The sequence below is a fragment of the Rhamphochromis longiceps genome, linkage group LG22 (assembly GCF_057381845.1).
Source record: "Rhamphochromis longiceps isolate RC_006_pf linkage group LG22, R_longiceps_female_GT1.1, whole genome shotgun sequence".
Taxonomy (NCBI): Eukaryota; Metazoa; Chordata; class Actinopteri; order Cichliformes; family Cichlidae; genus Rhamphochromis; species Rhamphochromis longiceps.
The window spans coordinates 13437359-13459667 of record NC_140577.1 but is presented as its reverse complement, the minus strand read 5'-3'; the positions used below and the strand labels follow the sequence as shown (position 1 = coordinate 13459667).

At 41.5% G+C, this 22309-nt stretch overlaps 2 protein-coding genes across 4 annotated transcripts; one reads left to right on the top strand and one right to left on the bottom strand.

Moving 5' to 3' along the window:
* Nucleotides 1-1475: 1475 nt before the first annotated feature.
* Nucleotides 1476-6759, bottom strand: pygo2 (pygopus homolog 2 (Drosophila)). Of its 3 annotated transcripts, XM_085396085.1 has the most exons (4): nt 6552-6758; nt 5781-5844; nt 5115-5167; nt 1476-3410 (listed from the first exon to the last, which is right to left on the bottom strand). In XM_085396085.1, exons 2-4 carry the CDS (start codon nt 5830-5832, stop codon nt 1752-1754), a joined length of 1764 nt encoding a protein of 587 aa, XP_085252211.1. In that variant the 5' UTR covers nt 5833-5844; nt 6552-6758; the 3' UTR covers nt 1476-1751. The 3 variants fall into 3 exon arrangements, with proteins under 3 accessions (XP_085252211.1, XP_085252212.1, XP_085252210.1); XM_085396086.1 differs by lacking the exon at nt 5781-5844 and having other exon boundaries at nt 6552-6759; XM_085396084.1 differs by having other exon boundaries at nt 5781-6758.
* A 1098-nt stretch (nt 6760-7857) lies between these two features.
* On the top strand, nt 7858-16203 carry LOC146643666 (SH2 domain-containing adapter protein E-like). Its single transcript, XM_085395885.1, has 6 exons — nt 7858-8874; nt 11196-11322; nt 13861-14097; nt 14481-14715; nt 15049-15168; nt 15771-16203. Exons 1-6 carry the CDS (start codon nt 8356-8358, stop codon nt 15952-15954), a joined length of 1422 nt encoding a protein of 473 aa, XP_085252011.1. The 5' UTR covers nt 7858-8355; the 3' UTR covers nt 15955-16203.
* The last annotated feature ends 6106 nt before the right edge of the window (nt 16204-22309 follow it).

Here is a 22309-nt window from a genome sequence, read left to right as displayed (position 1 = left end):
GTGTTTTTTGAGTCACAATAGTATTACGAATCAGTTATTCATCCATTAATAAAGGCTTAACAAAATAATGTAATAATCCCAGCTGAACAAACCATTAATAAAGCCACACAAATATTAAAGAAGCACCGTTAACTCGGCATTTACAGCAAACAACATTGTTGCGTTTTCTAATCATTTTAATAGAATGATTAGCAGATAAAAGTTAAAAATGGGAATAAAAACAGACATGGACAAGTACAAAAAATCTGTCTTTACTTCAAGAGTTCAGTACCTTTCTGTTCCCCACCGGGTATAGGACTCTCTGGTTCCTCCAGGTTCCACCAGGAGGCACCAGAGCAGAACAAGAGCACAGCACGAATACCAGTACAAAATAAAAGGGAACAGCTGAGAGCAAGAAAAGAAAGGCAACTTGGACATTGATTAAAGAAAATTAAGGAAAGCGAGAAGAAAGAGAAACATCTTATACTGCTCCAGAAAAGTGAAAAATGGGTATTTTTTTTCTTCGTTCTTTTGTTATTTGGTCTACTTTAAGGTCTCCTGCAGCTCAGAAACCAGAATATAAACATCAACAAATCAGACACTTACTGCATTGGCTCACATGCACCCCCCTCGCCCATCTTGATTTTTTTTTTCATTTTTTTTTTTTTTGAAAAAGGACTATGCACATCTGATATGACATGATGTCACTACTTGCTATGCCAACACCACCCAAAAGCACTGATTTCACAATTTATGATGTACTGCAGAGATAAAAATAAAACAGCCGACTCAAACGCACTGTATAAAAACAAAACGTCATATCACCGAGACGCACGACTTCAACTCATTATTTTGATCATTGGCAGAGTCTGCGACATGTTCACAGCTGATGGAAGATCCAGACAAATGTTTTGTCCTAATATTTACAACTATTTCGACAGCATGATCCTCTGTGAAGTGTGGATGAAATCTCCGTCCGAGTCTCCTTTGGATTATTCAGCACTGGGTATAAAATGATACAAGAAGTAAGAGCCAAAGAGTGTGTGTGTGGATGCGCAGGAACTGTTAAAAAAAATTCGTACCCCAGCTGACACTTAAGATTTCACAATACACATGATGCTGAGGTTTTTACACTGCAATATAGTGATGTTTTTCTCCTTTTTCATTCACTTTCTTGCAGTAAAACAAAAGAAGAAGAAAAAAGGCTAACATGTGATAGGGCAGTACTAGACTCAAGCGTTTTAGTAAGATGAGAGTCAAATAACGTATCCTCTATTCATTTAGCCTCACCGTACACAGTTGTGGGAATATTTTAACTTCGCCTTCCCCACCTAAAGTGTCTGTTTAAGTCATCACCAATATGACACATGAGTGTATCGAGTAAATCACAGTCAGAGTGGGAGCTTCCGTGCCAGTCAGTCACAAACTGTGTGAGGTAGTGTGTTGGTGTCAGTGCTTTGCTGGTTGGCAGGCTAGAGATCTGAAGGACTGTGTAGTTTTAACATTCATCATGTTTTGACTCCTGTAAGAAGGAAGGGGGTGGAGAGGTGGGGCAGAGGAGAAAAAAATAATTTGCCGAGAGTCACTCAAAGTGCTATATATAAGCATGAAAGTCGATGAGCGCGTTTCTCTGTGTAGTGAACAAGTAAAGGGATAGTCAAGAGAAAGCTGGGCAAGTAGCTGACAAGACACACACAGGTCATTCAGTTAGATCAGTCTCTCTATTTGTCTGTAGGCGCCCCAAATCAGTGCTGCTCTCTCTTTTCTACTCCTCAGCTCTCATTGGCTGCCACCAGCTGGCCTAATCCTTGGCGCACAAACACTGCCTGGATGTCCTTGGTCTTGATGCAGAAGTCACAAGCCCAAACAGCAGCGCTCTCTCGAGTCAGCAGCCCATATGCTGGTTCCGTCAGGCCTGTGCAGTCGCGGTGGAACCAGCGCTGGCACGACGCCTCGCAAAGGATGGCGTCTTGGTCGTCGTGCACTTCTGCCATGCAATGACCGCAAGGGAAAATCATCCCAGAGCTGCCGAGTTTTCCAGGGCCAGAGCCGGGCCCGGTTGAGGGGGCAGCAGGGCCAGAAGGCAGGGGAGACTGGGTGTTTGGAGTTGATGTAGAATTAGAGGGGGGATTTGGGTTGCTGCCGGGAGTGTTACCGCCATTGTTGTTGGTCATGTTGTTCTGACCTGAATTGGTGGCTGTATTTGACATGGGACCCCCAGTACCAGTAGTGCTGTTCTGTTGGTTGTAAGGGGTGGAGCCTGGTGCAGAGTTAGGTGGGGTTGACTGTTGCTGCTGCTGGGTAGAGTTGTTAGAGTTAGGGGTGTTTGTATTGCTAGGGGGCTGTAGCTGACTTGGTGTTGGATGCTGGGGCTGACCTGATCCATTCAAGGGACCAGTGGGAGAAGAGTTGGGGTTAGGCTGTGGTGGTGCTGACGGAGGCTGAACAGGCGTACTGGCATTGGGCTGCTGGACATCAGAGTGGCCAGGGAAGCCACCCCCAGGCTGAGGTGGGCCAGAATTTGGAGGCGGCCCAGGTGTTGTATTATTAGGAGGAGGGCCATTTGGATTCATGTTAAGCTGCTGCTGTTGTTGCTGTTGTTGTTGCTGCTGCTGAGGCCCAGGTGGTGCACCACCTCCACCGAAGCTCTTTCCATCCTCGTTGCCTGGCCCCGGTGGGCTGGGGCCAGGGTAAGGGCCATCCTGTGAAGGCGGGAACTGTCCTTGAGGGGGCATTCCTGGCAAGCCTCCCACCATATTGCCACCCGGGCCACCACTCATGCCTCCCATCATGTTCATCCCTGGACCCAAACCTCCTCCCATGGGAGGCAAGGGCCCCCTTGGGCCTCCACCACCAGGTAACGGAGGGCTGTTAAATGGGTGCCCACCCTGTCCGTGCTGCTGTGGAGGCATCCCAAATCGCGGGTGTGGTGGCCCCCCTCCTCCAGGTCCTCCCATACCTCCTGGGGACAACATGGGATTGAATCCTGGCCCTGGATGCATAGGTGGACTAAAGCTGGGTGGCATATTGAACTGAGAGGGGCCACCAGGAGGGAAGCCACCCGCTCCGCCTCCACCTCCACCGCCTCCACCCCCACCACCTCCAAAGCCAGGCATTCCAAAACCTAGCTGGTTGTGGGGTCCAGCATTAGACGGAGGGCCGAATGGGGGCCTCCGTCCAGGCTGGCCACCGCCCGGTCCTCCTGGTCCTCCCATGAAGTTCATACCTCCAGTCATTCTGCTTCCACCTCCATACCCACCTCCTCCGCCGGCACCTGGGCTGGGAAGAAATGGAGCACCACCTGGTCCACCTGCCCCACCAGGTCTGGATGGGGATGCAAAGTCATCGTCAAACGGGTTGGAGGCGACCAGATGGTCCACCATGGGGGTAGGAGGGGGTGCAAACTCAGTGAGGTGGGAGAAACCCGCAGCCTGAAACAGAGAACAAAATACACAATGCATTCTTTCTTTTTTTGCTGCTTATATGAGACCAATTATTTAAATTCTTAGTCTATTAAATGTTTAGGTCAACCTGTTTACTGAGAACATTCTCTTTATTGTAGCAATGTAAATATAGTTTTGTGAAAAAGTATTTGTTCCCTTCCAGATTTATTTTTTGCATATTTTTCACATTTAAATGTTTTAAATCATACAAGTTTTAATATTATACAAAGATAACTCATGTTATCTTTGTAACATGTTATCTTTGTAAAAAACAAAAAAAACAAAAGAGCATTTTGTTTTTTTAAGTTATCACCATTAAGTGTTTGCGATAACTGGTATTGAGTTTTTCACATCACATGTGAAGGAATTTTGGCCCACTCTTATTTGCAGAATTGTTTTAATTCAGTAACACACAAGGCAAGGTTTTTGAACATAAACAACCTGTTTAAGGTCATGCTAAAATAACTCAGATTCAAGTACAGACTTTGACTAGGCCACTGCAAAACCTGTTTTTGACCATGCACAACAGCAAGAGGTGGACTTGCTGCTGTGTTTTGGGTCATTTTCCTGCTGCGTAACCAAAGTGAGCTTGAGTTTCAGGGCATTCGTATTTTGTGGTTCCCTAAATTATGCCAGCTTCTCCAGGTCCTCAAGCAGCAAAGCAACCCCAGATCGTCACACTACTACCACCATGTTTTCCTGCTGGTACAATGTTTTTTTTTAATGAAATGCTGTGTTAGCTTTACATCAGATGTAACAGGACTCAAACCTTCCAAAACAGTTTCTTTCATCAGACCACAGAATACCTTCGCAAAAGTCTTTGGTGATGTTTTTTGGTAAATGTGAGATAAGCCTTTGTGGTCTGCAGTGGTTTTCTCCTTTTCCATGGGTACTGTTTTGCCCAGTGTCTTTCTTATTGTTGAATCATGAACTCTGACCTTAACTAAGACAAGTGAGACCTGTAGTTCTTTAGATGGTGTTCTGGGTTCTTTTGTGACTGAGGTCCCGGATGAGTCATCGATGTGTTCTTGAAGTAATTTTGGTAGGCTGCTCACTTCTGGGAAGGGTCCCCTCGTTCAAAGTTTTCTTCATTAGTGGATAATGGCTGTCACCGTGTTTCACTGGAACAGGCTGATAGATGTCACAGACTTTGTTTCTCAGCTATTTCTTTAGATCATGGACTTTTTTTTTGGCCTACTTGATTTTAGAATCAGGCACTCAATATTTGAGTGATTTCTTGATTCAACAGGTTTGGCAGTAATCAGGCTTGGGTGTTGCTAGAGAAACTGAACTCTACTTTCCAAAATATGCGGTTAATGACATTTAAATAATGATTTAGAATTAGTTTTTGTTTCTTTGTTTGTTTTTAATACAATTCCAGCAGACTTCGGCTAGCTTTGTTCTCCTAAGAAAAGAAATCATCTCTTAAAAACAGCATTTTAAATTTAGTTGGGTTATATCTGTCAAATATTAAAATTTGTTTAATTATCTAAAAAAAATTTGCATATGGCAAATATGCAAAATAAATAAAATAAAAAAATCAGGAACACAGGAAACAATTTTTCACAACACTGCAGATCGCCAATAACCGTCTAGGTTGGGGAAACCTGTCACTTGAACGAGTGACAAAACGTTTCTCCCACTCAAAAAGTTACGTCCAGATGAACAGAATCAACTTTTAACAGTTTTTACCTGAGCCGTGGATTTCCTTGCCTTTTTCTTCTCCGGGCTCTTCATCTGTGAAGCTGAAAAAGAAAAACATGAAAGGGAGGGGTGGAAAGATGGAAACACCATAAGTTACAACAAACACAGCATCCATGTCTCATGCTTTTGGTTCACCACCATACTGTAGCAGCATCACATTTGGATTGGCCAATACCCCTTAGTGACAGATTGGAGCAGCTTTAGACCTAGGGCCTCTTTGTCAAGTCCAACAGTTGAGATGGATTCAATGATGGGACATAGACTGGCATGAGGACAAGATGCTAAACATCCAGGCGTTATCATCACCAAGGTTATGAAGCCTTGAATCGCAAATGACCCAGGCAGACCAAATGACCCAGGCAAGAGGGAGAGAGGCCGCAAACAGAGGCAGAAGAGGTAAGGTCAATGAGGGAGACAGGAAAAGACGAAGACATGAGAACGAGGAAACGGAATTGAAGGTACATTGATAGCAAGATAGACATGAACCCCGTTCACAGATCCACTCTGTGAGAAACAGCCACCACCGGAGACAGTCGTGAAGTTTACATATGGGGGAGGCGAGAAGGGATTTGCTAACAGCACCAGTGCAGCCCATTGCAGCGCAGTAATGGATGATTCCGATCTGATTTGGAGATGGGTGAAATTAATTCCTACCTCTGCTTCGTTTTCCTTGTCCCGCCTGTAGTCTCCCCGAGTCGGCAGCCATTGGCTAATATGACTGTCGGTGAAGTGGCAAATCACCGTTCATATGCAAGAAAAAAAAGTTAAAAATGACGACGTCTTGAAAGCTATAGGGCGACTAGGTGGATTCTGCCTTCAGGTCATGTCAGTAACGCTACCATTAATATCATCACAACATAAACTGGCACTTAGTGGTAACTAGATAAGCTGGCCCAGGTCTGCAAACTCCTTTCCAGCTGCAAATCTTTGGCCACGGTGTCTGTCACGCCGGGTTTTTGGTCACCAAATCACCGTCACTTAAGACTGAGCACGTTCACGTTTTTTTTGCAAGCCAGTTTCTACTAGCTGAGTGAAACTGGTTGCTTGATACCTGGCTCTGCCTGCCAGTACAAGCAGCAAGTTACAGAGCAACCCCCTCCCTCTCTCTCAATGATCACTTACAGATGTGTAGCTATGACCAGCTAGCTAACGCAAGCTAGTTACTACCTTGGCTAACTAACTAGCCACGTTACTCAGTGTGGCTAGCTAGTAGCGACAAAAAATCCGAGAGCGTGGTTCAGCTTTCTACATCCAAGTGTGAACATATACACTCAATTTCACTCATCAAAGCATTTATGACTTAAAGAAATCGGTCATGTTTTTGAAAAAAAAAGCTGTTGTTTACTTTGCTAACATTAGCTTACTAGCTAACGTTAGCATGCTACTAATAGCCATCTTGCAGACTGTCTTGGAAGCAAACTGTACCCTTTCTCCGTTGCTCGCTCTGCTGTCCTTTAAATTGAAAATCTCTGGTGTGTCATTGCCAGCAAACCAGTCGTCACACGGTGTATGCTTGTCGGTTTCACCATTCAACTATAATTCATTCAAAAACGCAAATTTTGCCATAATTATCATGGCCTTCTATCGCAACCGGACAAAGAGGGATAAAGCGAGAGTATCGCGCACCGTGGAAGGTTCTATCTCAAAACCAATATGGGGGTGTCGAAAGGTATCCGTAAAAACTATAAAGCGTACGTATAAGAATTTCTCTTAAAAGACCACTTGTATTGCATAACACATGAGAGTTTAAGATGTTGTATCAGAAGAATTATCACTATTATCCTCGATATCCTTATTATTTGAATCTATAGAATATGTACACACCTTTGATTGACGTAGGTGAAGCGGCCTAGAACGGACCATTTTTCAACGATACCCTGTACAGTTAAAGTAGTGATGAACATCTTAAGTAGAAGTTGTTAATTAAGTACGTTATTAAGTGGCATATTGATGATCATTCACCAATATTGTATAAAAAATACGGATACTTTGAACACAAAAGCCATTATACAGTTCTGTACAGGACCTACTAAGTGGGGAACCGCATAGAAAACCAACACAAATCCAGTTTATTTGCCACAGAAGTTATACGAATAATATTTTACGATTTACCCGAGGTCACATCTGCACAATAACTGTAACCTTAACTAGGTTAAAAAAAAGCAAGGGCCAGCTCAAATATTTAAAATAAAAAATATACATCTGTCACAGGGATCGTTTTGTGAAGTACTTAGGATGAGGAATTAACCCTGCGGTGTTTACTTTGTGTAAATAATAATGAAAAACAGTTAAAAAATCACATGGTTGAATTCAGTTCTTGTTTGTCAATGTTTATGTATATAATTCTTATTTTTTTTATTAAGATTAAATGTTAATAATGACCTAAATATAATATTCAACTGCATCTGTCAGTTTTATGAAAATTCGTCATGAAAAGAAAATGTATAAATGGAAGTGTCACTCTGCACTGTGAAATGTAGAATCTATAATAAAAACACAATTTTATGAAGCATTTATGCTTCTGTTGCTTCATTTCCATATTAAAATAGAGGCCTTTAAAATAAGATCTATAAAGAATAATTGAAGTGTCAGTCTCCTTGTTCGGCTACCTGGACACATGACTCTCTAAATTCCTAAAATGGATATTCTTCCACGCTGTCTACAATTAAAGGCTTATCACCGCCTACCATGTCCTGGCTCCCCCTTCTAGACCTCAGATACCCCCTCCTTTCCACACTCCAGGCACATCCAGGAGGGTCAGTGAAACAGTGGACAGTTTTTAAACTCAGAAAAGCCACCCTGGGAATGGGACCACAAATCAGAATCAAGAAAACCCTGACATTCTTTCGGATCATCCCTCTCCAGAGACATCTCTTCATTCAAAGGGAATAAACTTTTCCTCAGAGTAGAAAAGGGAACAGTTTTAAGAGATCACAGATGGGATAAAATTGAGGTATTTGTTACTGCCTGCCAAACAGGCAGGAGAAACTTTTTTTTATTCGAAATTGAAGATTTAAGAAGAGATCTATTCGCTTACACGCTTTTGTGACATGCTTTAAACTGAGGTGAGGTGATCCAGTCGACACAGACTGTATCCTAGAATAAAGCAGCGGAAGTCTTTTGTTAGAAAGGCTGTGATTTCTAAAGGTGCGTCTCTCGGGCCCTGGTGTATGGAGATACAAAGTGCCGGAACAGGCAGAGAGGTTTGGAGGTTTCCATCCGAGTTACAATGGCAAAGTGGTTCAAAGAGTTCCCCATGAACCTGAAGAATGGTACCGACAGGATCCGCTCAGTCTCCGAATCAGGCACGCAGCCGAGAGCCAATAAAGCAGGTCTGATGGCGAGCATCGGTACCAAAGCGCCGGCCTCCAAAACGGGCCATCGCAAAAACTCCTCCGCGGATAGCACAGGCGGAGGAGGAGGAGTAGGTGGAGGAGTCGGGTCTCTCCTGTCCGGAAGAAACCGAAAAAACTCGGCTATAGAGTTGAGTAGAAACGGCGTGAGCTCTCCGAAAGATGGGAAAGTGTGGGACAACCTCCTGTCTGGGAAAAGTCGCAAGAACTCCAAAGCAGAGCCGGTGTTTGATGAGCAGCCCAGATCCATTAAGAGCTCTCCGTCTGCCAACGCATACATCAGTCGGCTGATCAGAGTGGACAAGCAGGACAAGAGTCCCAGCTTCAACAGCGGTACCATCACCAGCGCAGTGGCACCTGAGGCGGAGAAAGCAGCCCAGTGCAAAACAGAAACCGTAAGTTCCCCTTTCAGATTTAGAAGGTTTAACCCTCCCTGTAAGCTGCCCTATCAGATAAATATTGCTTCTGGGATATGGATCTTTAAAAAACCCCATCTGATTTAAATCGTGTTGTTGTGTAGTTTGAAAATAATTGGAAAAGAGTGAAGACTAGCTAATTAAAAGAGCCCCCCCCCCCCCCCCCCCCCCCCCCATTATATTTTCAGGGTGCAGCAGCTGTTGGTTCATTTAGATGGAAAATTAAATAGGCCACTAAAAGCTATTAAATACTTAATAATTGTATCCAGAGTATAGTATTTCATTATGTCATTAATTCATTTCGTTGCTTTTCAGATTAAGATTGCACACAGACCTCTAATGGGCCTTAAGAGCATTTATTTTTATTATATTAAACAATAAATTATAAGAATTAGTTCCAACTTAACTGATACATTACACCAGTGATCCACAATAATCTGAAAAAATAACATCTGCTTGCGGTGTTTGTTTGTTTCTGTACTTTATTAAGCCTAATTATACTAGTATAATAAAATCTTATTATATTCTGAGTTATACAAACTTTTCAAGCAGTTGTGGAATAACTTTAACTGACACAGATGTAGCAGCAGTGGATCTAAACCATCTGTTTGCACCTCGTAAGCAAACTCTACACTGAAAGTCATCAAATCTGTTGGCAACAAAGTCGGCCAACAGATTTGAGTCGGCTCTGAAAATTGATATTATTGTTTTGTTTTCTCCCATCCCCCTTTGTCTCTGCTTCCCATTGTGTCCTCTCCTCCTCCTCCTCTCTTTCCGCCTCTCTCTCTTTCTCTTCCTCTCCACCCCTCGCCCATACGCCCATCTTCCCCACCTTGAAAACAAAGCTGTGGTCAGACGTGAGGCCTTCACCTCCCTCTCGTGCATGCGATATGGCTCAGTGATGTCCTTTTATTCAGCTCCTCCCTCTACCTCATCCCTCTCTCTTACTATATTCATCCCCTCCCTCCAGTAATGGCTATCATGTTATAAAAAGCAGAGGTTACTTGACACTCAGGCGTTAACCCAAGTGCCCCCCAGCTCAGTTTAAAAACCCCCCACAGAATCACAGAAAAGTGAGGGAAAAGATGATAAGAAAAAAAAAGACATTTGCAGTTGCTGCTGGGTTTGATCAGTCAAGTTCTTGTAGTTCTAGTCTTGCACATCTAAACTTTTGTTCTCCCATTTAATGAAAAAAAAAAATGATGCCTTTTTTCACAGGGAGGAAGAGTATAAAACTTGATCAAGGCTTCATATGTCTGTATACTTGTGCTGTCATCTGCACTACTTTGTCCTGCTGAATCCTTCTGATCTAAACCCATTAACAGCTGTCGGTTTGCTCATTTACACTTGTCAGGCTGAGTTTTTTCACCTTTATTCAAACTCCAAAGGCAGCTGGAAGTGATTTTAGGGAGGCAGTTTTTACAGCCTGCCATTGTCTCTCATGGCTTGTAAAATAAACAAGAAATTCTGTGTCACTGATAAGGTGACAGGACACTCGCGTGTGATTGATGCAGCAGAATAATTGAGGTTAAGTAAATATGCAGAGACAATAGACTTCAGTAAATGTGTAAAACAAGACATTAAATATTCTTCTAACTGAAGCCTGTCTCGCTGTTTACTGAAGTTAATTTAATACCTCGTTCCCAGTGTCTTCAGGGAAGCTGAGACTAAATTTTATCACAAGAAAAAACATCTGGAAAATGCTTAGTTTTTTCTGCTTATCTTCAAATTTTAGGATCTGTTGTAACTTTTTTCTTTGTATTAAATATTTTATGTTGACATCTGTTCTTATTAAAAAGGAGTACTATCAAACTTTTGTTCTCCCAAAAGAAAAAAAGAGGCTCTGACAGGATACAGTGTAAAGGTTATTTTTCACTATTTTTGACATTTTATAGACAAAAAAAGTATGAAAATGGCTTCAAGGCCAAGTTTTAATGAAAGCATTGTTAGTTTGAGCTGTATTTCATGCTAGAGATGATGGATGACATTATATTTAGCACCTGCTATAAGACAATTTATTATGTTGTTACCTCTGCTCAGGTTGGTGTGTCCTGTTCATTCAGCCTGTCCAACTTTCTTGATTATTGATTATTATAAATAGACCTGCATCCCTTAAATGTTTTAATTGTGATCATCAGCTGACAACATCTGCATTTTCTTTGTCTATATAAGATTACTGCTTGGGCTTTCCTACAGTTTTTCCTTGACCCTTGTCAAACTTTATTCTGAAAACCTTATTTTGTGTTTAAAGAATCTAATTACACATGAAAAAAGAATGATTTCACTGTGTTTTTAACCAGGTCATTATCCTTGAGGACTATGCGGATCCTTTTGATGCTCAGAAAACCAGAGAGCAAAGGGAGGCAGAGAGGGTTGGTGAGAACGATGGCTACATGGAGCCGTACGATGCACAGCAAATGATAACCGGTAAGACTTTGATCAGGATGCTCTGGTCTTTACTCCCACAGGGTCCTCCTGTGACTGACAGCATTCCCATTTTGAGTCTCTCCAGGCAGCGCAGTGAGAACATGAACTCACTCCCGTAGCGCTCTCTCTGTACCCCATCTGGACAATGGGTGTAGTTTCCTGTTCCTGCTTCCTCTTTCCTGCCTCTGTTTCCTGGTACTATTCATTAAAAAGGAAGTTTGCCCTCAGTGCGCTCCCCCCGCATTTATGACACAGTTTTGTTTAAACCCCCATATGGAGCTGTCGGACCATTAATCAAAACTTCCCAGCGTCAAGGAGGACTGGTGACCAGTCGTCCAATCACATGCTCCCCTGACCTTTCCTTCCATCAGTCCATTGTTTAAACTGAAAGAGTTACTCACAATAGCCCGCTGTGAATGAGAAAATGTTTTATTGCTGTAGTAGCTTCTAGTCTGGTGAGTGGCTGTGCGACTTCCACACTTCATCAGAGAAGTCTACTGAGGATGTGATGATGTGAATGAGTCAGTTTAAGAGTCTCAAATCATACTGAGGAAGTAAGCAGTGCACAATACTGTGACTCAGTATACAGCATCCTAATTAATCTTTAGTTGGCAGCTGATCTCAGTGACTAGAACAAAATATATTACATAGATTTTACAGTTATTTTACATCTAGTCGTGATGTTGCTTTAAACTCAATTTGAGCATGATTAGCAAAAATGGTAAACACCCTTCTCTCCTGGCCCCTGATTTATGTAGCCGGCTAAATTAATAGTGGTAAACACTTGTCTCAGTCATTAAATGCATTGCCCTCTTTAACGTGAAATGTAACGGCTTCTGTTTTTTCCCCTGAAGGTCGCTGTTTTATTTTATGAAAGTGTAATAACTTTCAACCTTGCTCTAAAACGCAGCAGGACTCTTTGCAATAATAACCTTTTTCTACTCTTTTGAAAATGGCTTAAGCTGCCTTAACGTGTTTGTTGTTGTGAATTGGCACATATGAATAAAAAACTCAATTGAAATTACTTCAGATTTTCACTTGTTAACACTGACATAACAAAATAAGACGATATCACAATTCAAAGATTTAATTATTCTTTATTGCACATAATAAATCTCTGTGTGGTAGTTCTCTGCTTAAAACACACACACACACACACACACACACACACACACACACACACACACACACACACACACACACACACACACACACACACACACACACACACACACAATAAATAGATATACACAATACATTAAAAGGCAGCATTGTAAACTTGACGTAAAGTGCAGCTGTCCAGTGCATGTCTCTGTGTTTTAAGGCATTAGATGTGTTAGTTTTGTGAGTAAAGCCTTATTATAGTTTTCTGTTCTCTATGATTACAACTGAACACTGAGAAGCATCTTAAACTGTAGAAACGAACACCACAAACATCAACCAGCTAATACAGTTTTTCCTGACAATAAAACCAGATTACAATTAAACTATATTTTCATATTATCTCAATAACGAATAATAAATAATGAAACATGATAACTTTTGCAGAAATCTACTCATCTTATGTATCTGGGGAATAAAAATATCTGCCAGTAAATCAGACTTTTAAAACAACAAACCACCAAATAAATTGCTTGGGTTCTAATCAAAGGAGCTTGCAAAGAAAAGCGTCTGGACTTCTTTAAGTTGCTTGAAGACGTTTCACCTCTCATCCGAGAAGCTTCTTCAGTTCTAAGGTCTAAGCTTCTCGGATGAGAGGTGAAACGTCTTCAAGCAACTTAAAGAGTCCAGACGCTTTTCTTTGCAAGCTCCTTTGACTACGATGACCTGGATGACTGAGAACCTTCACAGACACTTGGGTTCTAATAATGATGCTCTGATATACAGCAGTAGTGCAAAATTGCACTTTTATTCCTAATTTATCCAGTTAGCACATGTAAGCACCCAACAGCTGCTGAGAAATGCACTGCTGGAATTAGACTAGCAAATAAAATAGCTGTTAAAATGATGTTTATAAGGGTTCATTATCGAATAGTGACAGTTATGGTTACTTTAATGAAGATTCAGAACTACATTGACGTGTGTTACATTATTATTAGAAGCACTCATTAAAAAGAGGAACTTGGGAAAAAAACCTGAATAATCCATTCAAATCACTGGAACATATCATAAGTCATGTTATGGACCAAAATCTATTCAAATGCAACTTATTAGCATTGATTTATGGATTAAGGATATTTACAGATTAGTAGTTGTAATAACAAATGATTAAGAATGAATATCTATGCCCTTCTTGATGAGTTTTTGTGGACTTCATGGTCACTAGCTATGGCAGCAGTAACTCCTTTTATTGTAGTTTTTGGTCCAGAGATTTGATGCTAACTGCTCCGAGTGTTTTTTCAGTCTCCAGCCCACAGCTGTTGCCATTCACTGATGCCATCTTCCTTATTCAGCTACTGGAGGTGATGCATCACTGCAGCCTTCCTCTCCAGGTCCAGGTGCTTATGTCTGATTATATTTTAATCTCTTGCTTTCTAGAGATCAGACGTCGAGGATCTAAAGACCTGCTAAAGGTGTGTGCGGTGATGGAGGGGAGTGAGGCAACAGCAGATGAAGCTCATCCTGCCCCCGTACAGATCTATGACATCCCGTACGAGGAAGGTGGCGACAGCGAGAAGACGGCAATCACGCGGCCAGAGCTGGACACTCGTCCCTCCACTGAGTACGAGCTACCCTGGGAGTGGAAGAAGGAGCATATTGTTAAAACCCTATCAGGTACAGTAGAATTTATTCATGTCTTCTCATACTATAGCCATGCAATAAAAGCCAACAGCAAGACCCCCCCCCCCCCCCCAAATAACATACATTTGTGCATCTGTGCACTCCTGAGTCGACTTTGCTCCACTTTTCAACCAGTTTCTTTATAGAAACAGTGTTTCTACAACCCAACTAGATAAATGTGAACCAGCCAGCACTAGCCTCACATTTATATTTTATTACTGCATAGACCAACTGCATACTGAAAAGCATCATGTAGCAGCATCAAAGTCTGTGTTATTATTTTATATTGACGGGAGGCTTCTGCACCCAGTTCAAACTGCAGTCAGCTGTTTCTTTACATAAATTCTTATCTTCTCGTGGTGCTCGTCTTCCCCTAGCACAGTTTGACAGCTCTGATCGCACCACCAAAGATGAGACGCCTCACCCTACACTTACTAGACAGCCCCAACATCCACCAGCCCAGCATCAGCATCAGCATCGGAGGCAGAAAAGCTGGACCCAAAAGATTCTGAGATCCTCTCTGCCAGCCCTGCTGCCATCTTCTACCTCCAGCAGCAGCTCTGAAACCGAGGCCTGCTCCGTGGACCCCTCCCTGCCACTGGAAAAACAGAGGTGAGGAGGTTCTTATGTACTCGTTGCACCAGGATAGTAAATGTTTCATTTTATTAATGTGAATCTTGACAAATGAAGTGAGGCAGAATCGGAGTTGTACCTCACAGTGGGGAATGTTCCTCATAGACACATAAAACAGTTTCTCCAGGAATTTCATGGTCACAGTGTGCATCTGTTTCTTATCCTGGCTATAAATCTCACTCCTGAGCACTAATAAATTTTTGTGTTATGTAAGAGTAATGCTCATTTCCAAGGAGTTGCATAAAATGAGGACCTACACATAATCAGTTGCAGATGAAATGACATCTCCCTCGCTCCCACCCTCTGTCTCAGCTGGTACCATGGCTGTGTGACTCGGCAGGAGGCGGAGTTTCAGCTGCACTCCTGCAAAGAGGCCAGCTTCCTGGTCCGGAACAGCGAGTCGGACAACAGCAAGTACTCCATCGCCCTCAAGTGAGTGCAGTCTGAAAGTGCATTGACACTGTGTGGAGAGCTGAAATGTTGCTTACCTAATTCACATGAATCATTGATGTATCACAAGATTAAAATAAGTAAGATCCTAAGCTAAAGAGCTTGAAGTATATAATTTAATTAAGCTTGTTAAGACTGTTCTACGTTTTTGCTTAAAATTATATCTTTATATATGAGCAGAATGGCTTCATGTTGAATATAGAGCTACCAGGGAGGAGGAAAAGAGAAGCACATCAGAGGATTCATGGATGTAGTGAAGGAGGACGTAGAGAATGTTGACAAAAGAGCATAGGGATAGGGTGCAATGGAGGCAGATGATCAGCAGATGAAGCTGATTTATAAGTAAATATATCCAAGTTACACTTCATATACAGGATACACATATTTTTATTCATATTTTATATTTCAGTAACTAATTTGAAACTAAGATTCCCACTTAAAGTGCAAAGCTGAACAGGGAAGAGAGACAGACTACTGCTGGTTTTGTCCATCTGTTATCAGTTTTGGATGTTCGGCTGCGCAGTCAAATCTTGTTTTTCTTTTCCTCTCCTGTGTGTGTGTGTGTGTGTGTGTGTGTGAGTCAGGACCAGTCAGGGATGCGTTCATATAATTGTTGCCCAAACGAAAGAAAATGGCTACACCCTGGATCAGAGCAGCTGCGTGTTCCCCAGCATCCCAGAGGTGGTGCACCACTACTCCACTCAGCGTCTGCCTTTCAACGGAGCAGAGCACATGACCCTGCTGCACCCAGTGCCTCGCATCCACTGACTCAAACATAACTTAGCTTGACTATGCAAAACAAACACACCCTGGATGTTTGTAAGGGAGAAGAAATGGTTCCAAAAAGCAATCAAAACATCAGCTCTGATTTCAGGGAACTATCATCCATACAGCAAACTCACCCTGCCTTATGTGGTCTTTTTTATTATCTTTACTTCATCACCAAATTGACTGCGACTGTCTCCATATCTAAAATGTACAATTGGCTGCTTCCTTTATTTCACTTTGTTGTGCAGCTCATGCAAAACATCCATGCTGGTGTTTTGCATGCAAGCAAGCTCAGCAGGGACGATGGGGCACTTTTACTGATAAAAAGTCACTTGAAGTTTGTAAACACACAAGATGTTTTAATCACTCACTATGTTTATGCCAAAAGCTACAATGTGACACTGTCTATGAAGCAGAAAGTACTTTTGCGATGGAGACCTAACATTTCAGTTGGCTCTCTTTCGCCCTCTAGTGGAGCTGCTGGGACATTGTACCAAATTCCCAACAAAAAGAATTCTCCACACACAAAAACCCATGCACATAAGCATTTAATTCCACTTACAAACATATGAACAAAGCCCATCTATTTTATGTGTATCATCTTAATGCATTTCTAATTTATGATTGTATGCTTGTTGGTTATCTGTAACCACGGTGCCTCAAAGATTTCCACTGTGTTACTGTGAATGAGGGTGTTGTTTCTGCTGTATTATCTGCACTGTGAAGAGTTGGTGATTCACCCTGGTGCAATGTGCTTGAAGACACGAAAGCTTTACAATAGTTAGAGCTGAGGCTGAATTTTAATGTCTGGGCCCAGCTTAATGAGACTTTTGGGGGAGCACGTGTAAAGGAGTTCTGCATATTACTGTGATTTGTGGTAAGAAAACTTTAGATAAAATTTTTTAATATGACCCACGACTGATGGCGTAATTACCCAATAAATGAACAGAATTTCAATGTATTTTATTAGAAGTTACAATGTAATTATACATATCTACAAATTCTTAAAGTTAGGTACACTAGAATATGTGGGAAACAAGTCAGGTTTTAACAGGAAATAAACAATAATACTGTAACCTAACCCTTACGTGATTTTAAGGTGTTATACACAATGAAGACCCTCCCATTTTCTGTACACTTCTTTTGAAAATTACTGTTGAACAGTGATTGTGAAAAAAACAAACAAAAAAATAGGTTAGACTTGGCTTCAGGGGCGGATATACAGGGGGTGGGGCAACTGCCCCCAAGCTGTAGAGCCTTGCCCTCCTTTTATGTCTTTAAAATACTTGTAAAAACTAATTGTCTAAAATTACCCACCTAAAATTGTCTTTGTTTTCTTAGAAGAGATAATGATACAATAAATTGTTTTAAAGTGTTTTTGTTTATATGTTGTTGACTCCATTAACATATATGGGATTTTCACTACTTCAGAAGAGGTATGTGCCACCCTGCCTCAACCTCTCGCCCCTCCTTTGCCCCCCTATGTAAAACTTTGTAGATCCGCCACTGCTTGGCTCCACAATTAGGTCACAAATATCTGCAAGTTGTGCCATTCATGTTTTCTTGTAAGATTGTAAGCAAGAAGAGTCTTTATCACATTTTTATTGGTAAAATAACAGGACATTTAAATAATGGAACATCCACAATACACGTCAACATAAGGAATATTCAAAAAAGATGCAAACAAAGAAAAGAAAAAGAAAGATAAAGATGTAAAACGCCAAGGTTATTCCACTCCATATTATGACCTCCCAAAAAAGATGGGGGAAATATTGTTTTGTTTTTCTGTAAAATTACCATGAAATTACACTTACACAGTATTTTAATTTACTTATAGTATTTTTATATATCTTAGTTTCCTATAAAAACCTGACTTGTTACTCCCTATTTTAGTGTGCCTACCTTTTAAGTATTTGTAGTTAAATATAGTTACATAGTAATTTTAAATAAAAGAAGTGAAATTCCATTTAATTACAGGGCTCGTACAGTAAAAGTGCATGAAAGAAATGCCAGTCTCGTCTCTGTTTAACGTTCCCTTGTTTCTAATGCTGCTATCCCTCAGGTGTAATGCCCTCTGGTGCTAAACGGCAGAAGTGCAAACTGGTGACTATATTATATTCACTGAAGTCTTAATGTGTGTTTCTTCTTGCGTTCTAAATCTAAAATATTTGGCATTGTGTCTTTACTCTTAAATGCTGGAATTCATTCTTGGACCACTTTGATCTACAGCACAGTCTCCTGCTAAGCTGTCAGCTGACAAGAAAATCCTTCCAAAGGTTACATTTGGCTTTATTATACATTTTTTGGAGGTCTGCCATTAACATGTCTCTTCAAAGATGTTATGAGAGTACATTTCAAACAGTAGTAATCTGAGGAGACACACCTGCTATAGATTTCATTCTTTTTTTTTTTATTAGTCTCTTTTGATATATGAAAACCTATTGTGTGAACACTGTAGAGCAGATCATAATAAAAGGTCCTGAATCTCAATGCTGGATATCCCCTGTGAGCCTGTCTCTGATCCCAATAAATCAGCAACATAAACAGCAGAATGTGAGGGTATTTGTGTCAGTGATGAAAGACGGAGAGAGATCAAAGTGTCCCAACATCCTACAGGAGCCGAGTGACTGAATGAGGGCATTTTTGAGCACAATGAATCTTTAAATGTGAGAGATTGATTGTGGTTTTAGCAGTTTGATAATTTACCTGGAGGTTTAGTACTCTGTGCTGCTAATGAGGAGACAGAATAATATTCCAGGTTAAGGGCAAAAGTCCAGTGGGGAGTTCAGGTGAGTATCATGTTAAGAACAAATGGCTGATGTGCCTACAATGAACACCCGGCATGTGCCGTGTGTAGATCTAAGATAAATGCAGTGCTAAAAACAGACAAAGAGGTAGAGTAGTATCATTACAGCCATGTCAAGGACACTTAATGTGAAGGGGGAAAAAACAGGAGCAATTGACACCATCACTCTCTCATTCCCTACTTTTCTTACGTATCATTCGCCCCTCTCCTTTACCTTCTTCACCCTGTCTGTGTTATTTGAGGTTGTCTCCTTGACTCTCACGGAGGACACCGTCACCGTTCGCCTGTGTGTGATGCCAAGAGTTTGTACTTAAGCTCATTAAGGAGAGCCACAAGTTGGGTTTCATGAGTCCTAATATGGAGATGACTTTCAGCCTTCTCACGCGTGCTGTCACGTCATGGATATTTGTTTGCCGTTACCTGTTTAAGCAGTTCATAGGTGTCGGGTGACTTACGTAGCACTTTTTTTTTAAACCTGCTTGGCTACAATTTTTTTTTTTTTAATGTTCGCAAAAACCACACAGAGATTACTTAATTAAATAAAATACCGATATTTCAAATTCTGAAATAAATGCAAGAGTATAGAAATAGAGGCTTTATCAACAAAACATACTGAAAGAAACAAAAGTAAAAGATGTCAATCTGCAGAAAAATGATCCCTGTGAGCAATATTATTTTTTTAATCTTTCTGATAAGATTTAGTACAGTGTTTTTAAACTTTGTACCTCAACTTAGTCACATCAGTCTCCATCTTGATCTTCTTAGCTTTAACTCTAAAGTGCTCTTTGTGTGTGCGTGGTCAAGTTGGTGGTTTGTATTACACTTTTAAAGATTATTTCAGAATTTTTATGAGTAAGAATTGTAATTTAAATGGTCATGCAAAAGCATAAAAAATTCCTGAAGTTCAATTAAAAGAAACAAAAAGCACCTCAGAAGTTGAGGTAATGCCCTTTTCACTAACAAAGCCTGCTCTTTATCAATGTAATCCACTTGCTTGCTGACTTCTTTCTGGCAATGTGCTGCACCCATAAGGTCTCCCTGCGGTCTTCTATCAAGATGGATTTCATGAAGCGGAGGAAAGCAGGCCTTCTCAAATTCTACCCAAGAGGGAGGGAGATACACCTGGAAAAGAATGAATCGTCAAATGATATAGACCTGGAGCCACCTATGCTACTGTATACTCGAATGACTAATTTTAGTTTGCTCTCACATCAGTGCCGTCAGGGCTGTCATGCAATCGTTGAGCCCCTCTCAGGCTTGCATGACAGCCTGACATGATCGCTTCAGGATTCACTGCCTGATGGACAGGGTGGCTTGACATCTGGGTGTCGCTTGACCTGCTCTGTTGGTAACCGAAGTGTTCCTGCAGGTCCTTATCAGATGCTTCAGGCTCTGTGCCAGTGACATGGCCTGGCTTTGTAATGCTCGTCTCCTCTCCTCACACAGGATGCACCTGGCATGCAGAGACTGTTGTCTTTAAGTTTAAATCAGCTCACCTCACGAGGTCAGGCGTGCTCTTAGACACTGTTTGCAGGATGTCTCCGCACTGTTGTTCATCCCCGTGTGGTTGAAAAGGTCATTTGACTGAGAATTAAGTAACTGCTCTGAAGCATAACTCATGCAGCATGTCTGTCTCACCCTGATTCAAAGCTGATAAACCTCAGCTACAAGCCTACAATTCACCGGACAAACCCAGGACTGCTCTCAATATACATATAAGACAGAATTGCAGAGTTAGGAAAAGTACTTTTTATGTGATGCATGCTTTTCTCCTAAGACTTTTACACTTTAGTAGTACACTGCTCAAAAAATTAAAGAAAAACTTTAAAAAGACAAATCCCAGTAGGAAAAAAATGCTGGATATCTATAGTGACATGGACTCAATAATGGGTTAGGAGTGAAAGGATGCCCTGTCGTTTGATGGAAATGATAATTATCAACGTACAGAGGCCTGAATTCAAAGACACCAGGAAAATCAAATTAAAAATGATGCAGGCTAGTACATTTTGCTGAAATTTTATTGCTTTTATGAATGGCTGACAATGATGCATGCTACCAGTGACAGAACAGATGGTTTCCTGGGGAAGTTCCTGGACAGTCTGAGGTGCAACCTGGTGGAATTGAATGGACCGAGACACAACGTCCCAGAGCTGTTCTAGTGGATTTAGGTTAGGTGAATGTGGCGGGCAGTTAATGGTATCAATTCCTTTATCCTTTAAGAACTGCCTGCATGCTCTCCCACATGAGGCATTGTTGTACACCAGGAGGAACCCAGGACCCACTGCACCAGTGTAGTATCTGACGGTGTGTTCAAGGGTTTCATCCTGATACCTAATGGCAGGTCTGTGTGTCTTTCCATGAATATGCCTCCCCAGACCATCACTGACCTACCACCAAACTGGTCATGCTGAACAATCTTATAGGCAGACCCTTTCCTGTCTGTCACATGTGCTCATAGCGAACCTGCTCTCACCAGTGAAAAGTACAGGGTGCCAGTGGTTGAAGCACCAATTCTGGTATTCAATGGCAAATTCCGATCAGCTCCACTAGAGGACATCGGGCCTGAGGCAAAGTCTGTTTCTGAGTGTTTGAGCAGAGACATTCACACCAGTGGCCTGTTGGAAGTCATTTTGTAGCTCATCCTGTTCTTCTTTGCAGAAAGGACCAGATACCGGTCTTGGTGATGGATTAAGGACCTTCTACAACCCTGTCCAGCTCTCCTAGTGTAACTGCCTATCTCCTGGAATCTCCTTCCTCCTCTTGAGACTTTGGTGGGAGATGCAGCAAACCTTCTGGAAATAGCACTTATTGATGTTCCATGTTGGGGGACTTGGATTTTCACTTCATGACTCTGACCCTAGTCAAATGCAAAAAAGTGAAAAACAGTCGGAAAAGACGAGCATGGAAAAAAATGTCAGCGGCCTGTTTTGAAGGTTGTGTCGTTGTTGCCACTCCAGCACACTTGGTGTTAATTTTATTAACACCAAAGCAGCTAAACCTTTGGCACTTTTACCCAAGTAAAATATATGGCGTGTGCCCTCCATGTGTGTTGCAGATTGACTTGACTTGGTATCTCAGACTTGTACAGAAAGGCAAGCAGAGCTGACAAACCAGTTTGCTTCACTAGATTCAGGTGACAAACAAATCAAACTAAATTCCATTTCAGGATTTTGCCTGTTTTTCACATGTGAATTGTGGCTTTCCTGCATCTTGTTGCTCTCACCCTCAACATCTTTATCTTTCTACCCTTCCTAGCTGAAGGAGTTTTAGAGTTTTTTTATTTGAAGTGACTATAAACATTTACAGGCAGTTTCCCTGACACTGAATAACCCAATTGCTCAAAGCAAAAAAGGAAGAATTCAGTGAAGATCTTCACTAAAAACAGTTTCTAGTCTAAGACAGTTAGACAGCTGGGAAGCCAAGCCTTGAAATGTGCAGCATAGAGGGAAAATATTACTAGAATTACAAATTTTATTCTGCAGAATTAGGTCCACTGTTATGATCTGTATATTTTTTTTTCCCCCTTGACTGCTAGATCCGTGTGTGTGT

What these genes read in the sequence shown, in the direction of transcription:
- LOC146643666 (XM_085395885.1), top strand. Translation starts at nt 8,356, where the DNA reads ATGGCAAAGTGGTTCAAAGAGTTCCCCATGAACCTGAAGAATGGTACC. An exon ending in CTGCCACTGGAAAAACAGAG is followed by an intron (nt 14,716 to 15,048) that starts GTGAGGAGGTTC and finishes CCTCTGTCTCAG; the next exon opens with CTGGTACCATGGCTGTGTGA. An exon ending in AAGTACTCCATCGCCCTCAA is followed by an intron (nt 15,169 to 15,770) that starts GTGAGTGCAGTC and finishes TGTGTGAGTCAG; the next exon opens with GACCAGTCAGGGATGCGTTC.
- pygo2 (XM_085396084.1), bottom strand. Translation starts at nt 5,832, where the DNA reads ATGGCTGCCGACTCGGGGAGACTACAGGCGGGACAAGGAAAACGAAGC. An exon ending in ACAAGGAAAACGAAGCAGAG is followed by an intron (nt 5,168 to 5,780) that starts GTAGGAATTAAT and finishes TTTCTTTTTCAG; the next exon opens with CTTCACAGATGAAGAGCCCG. An exon ending in CAAGGAAATCCACGGCTCAG is followed by an intron (nt 3,411 to 5,114) that starts GTAAAAACTGTT and finishes TCTCTGTTTCAG; the next exon opens with GCTGCGGGTTTCTCCCACCT.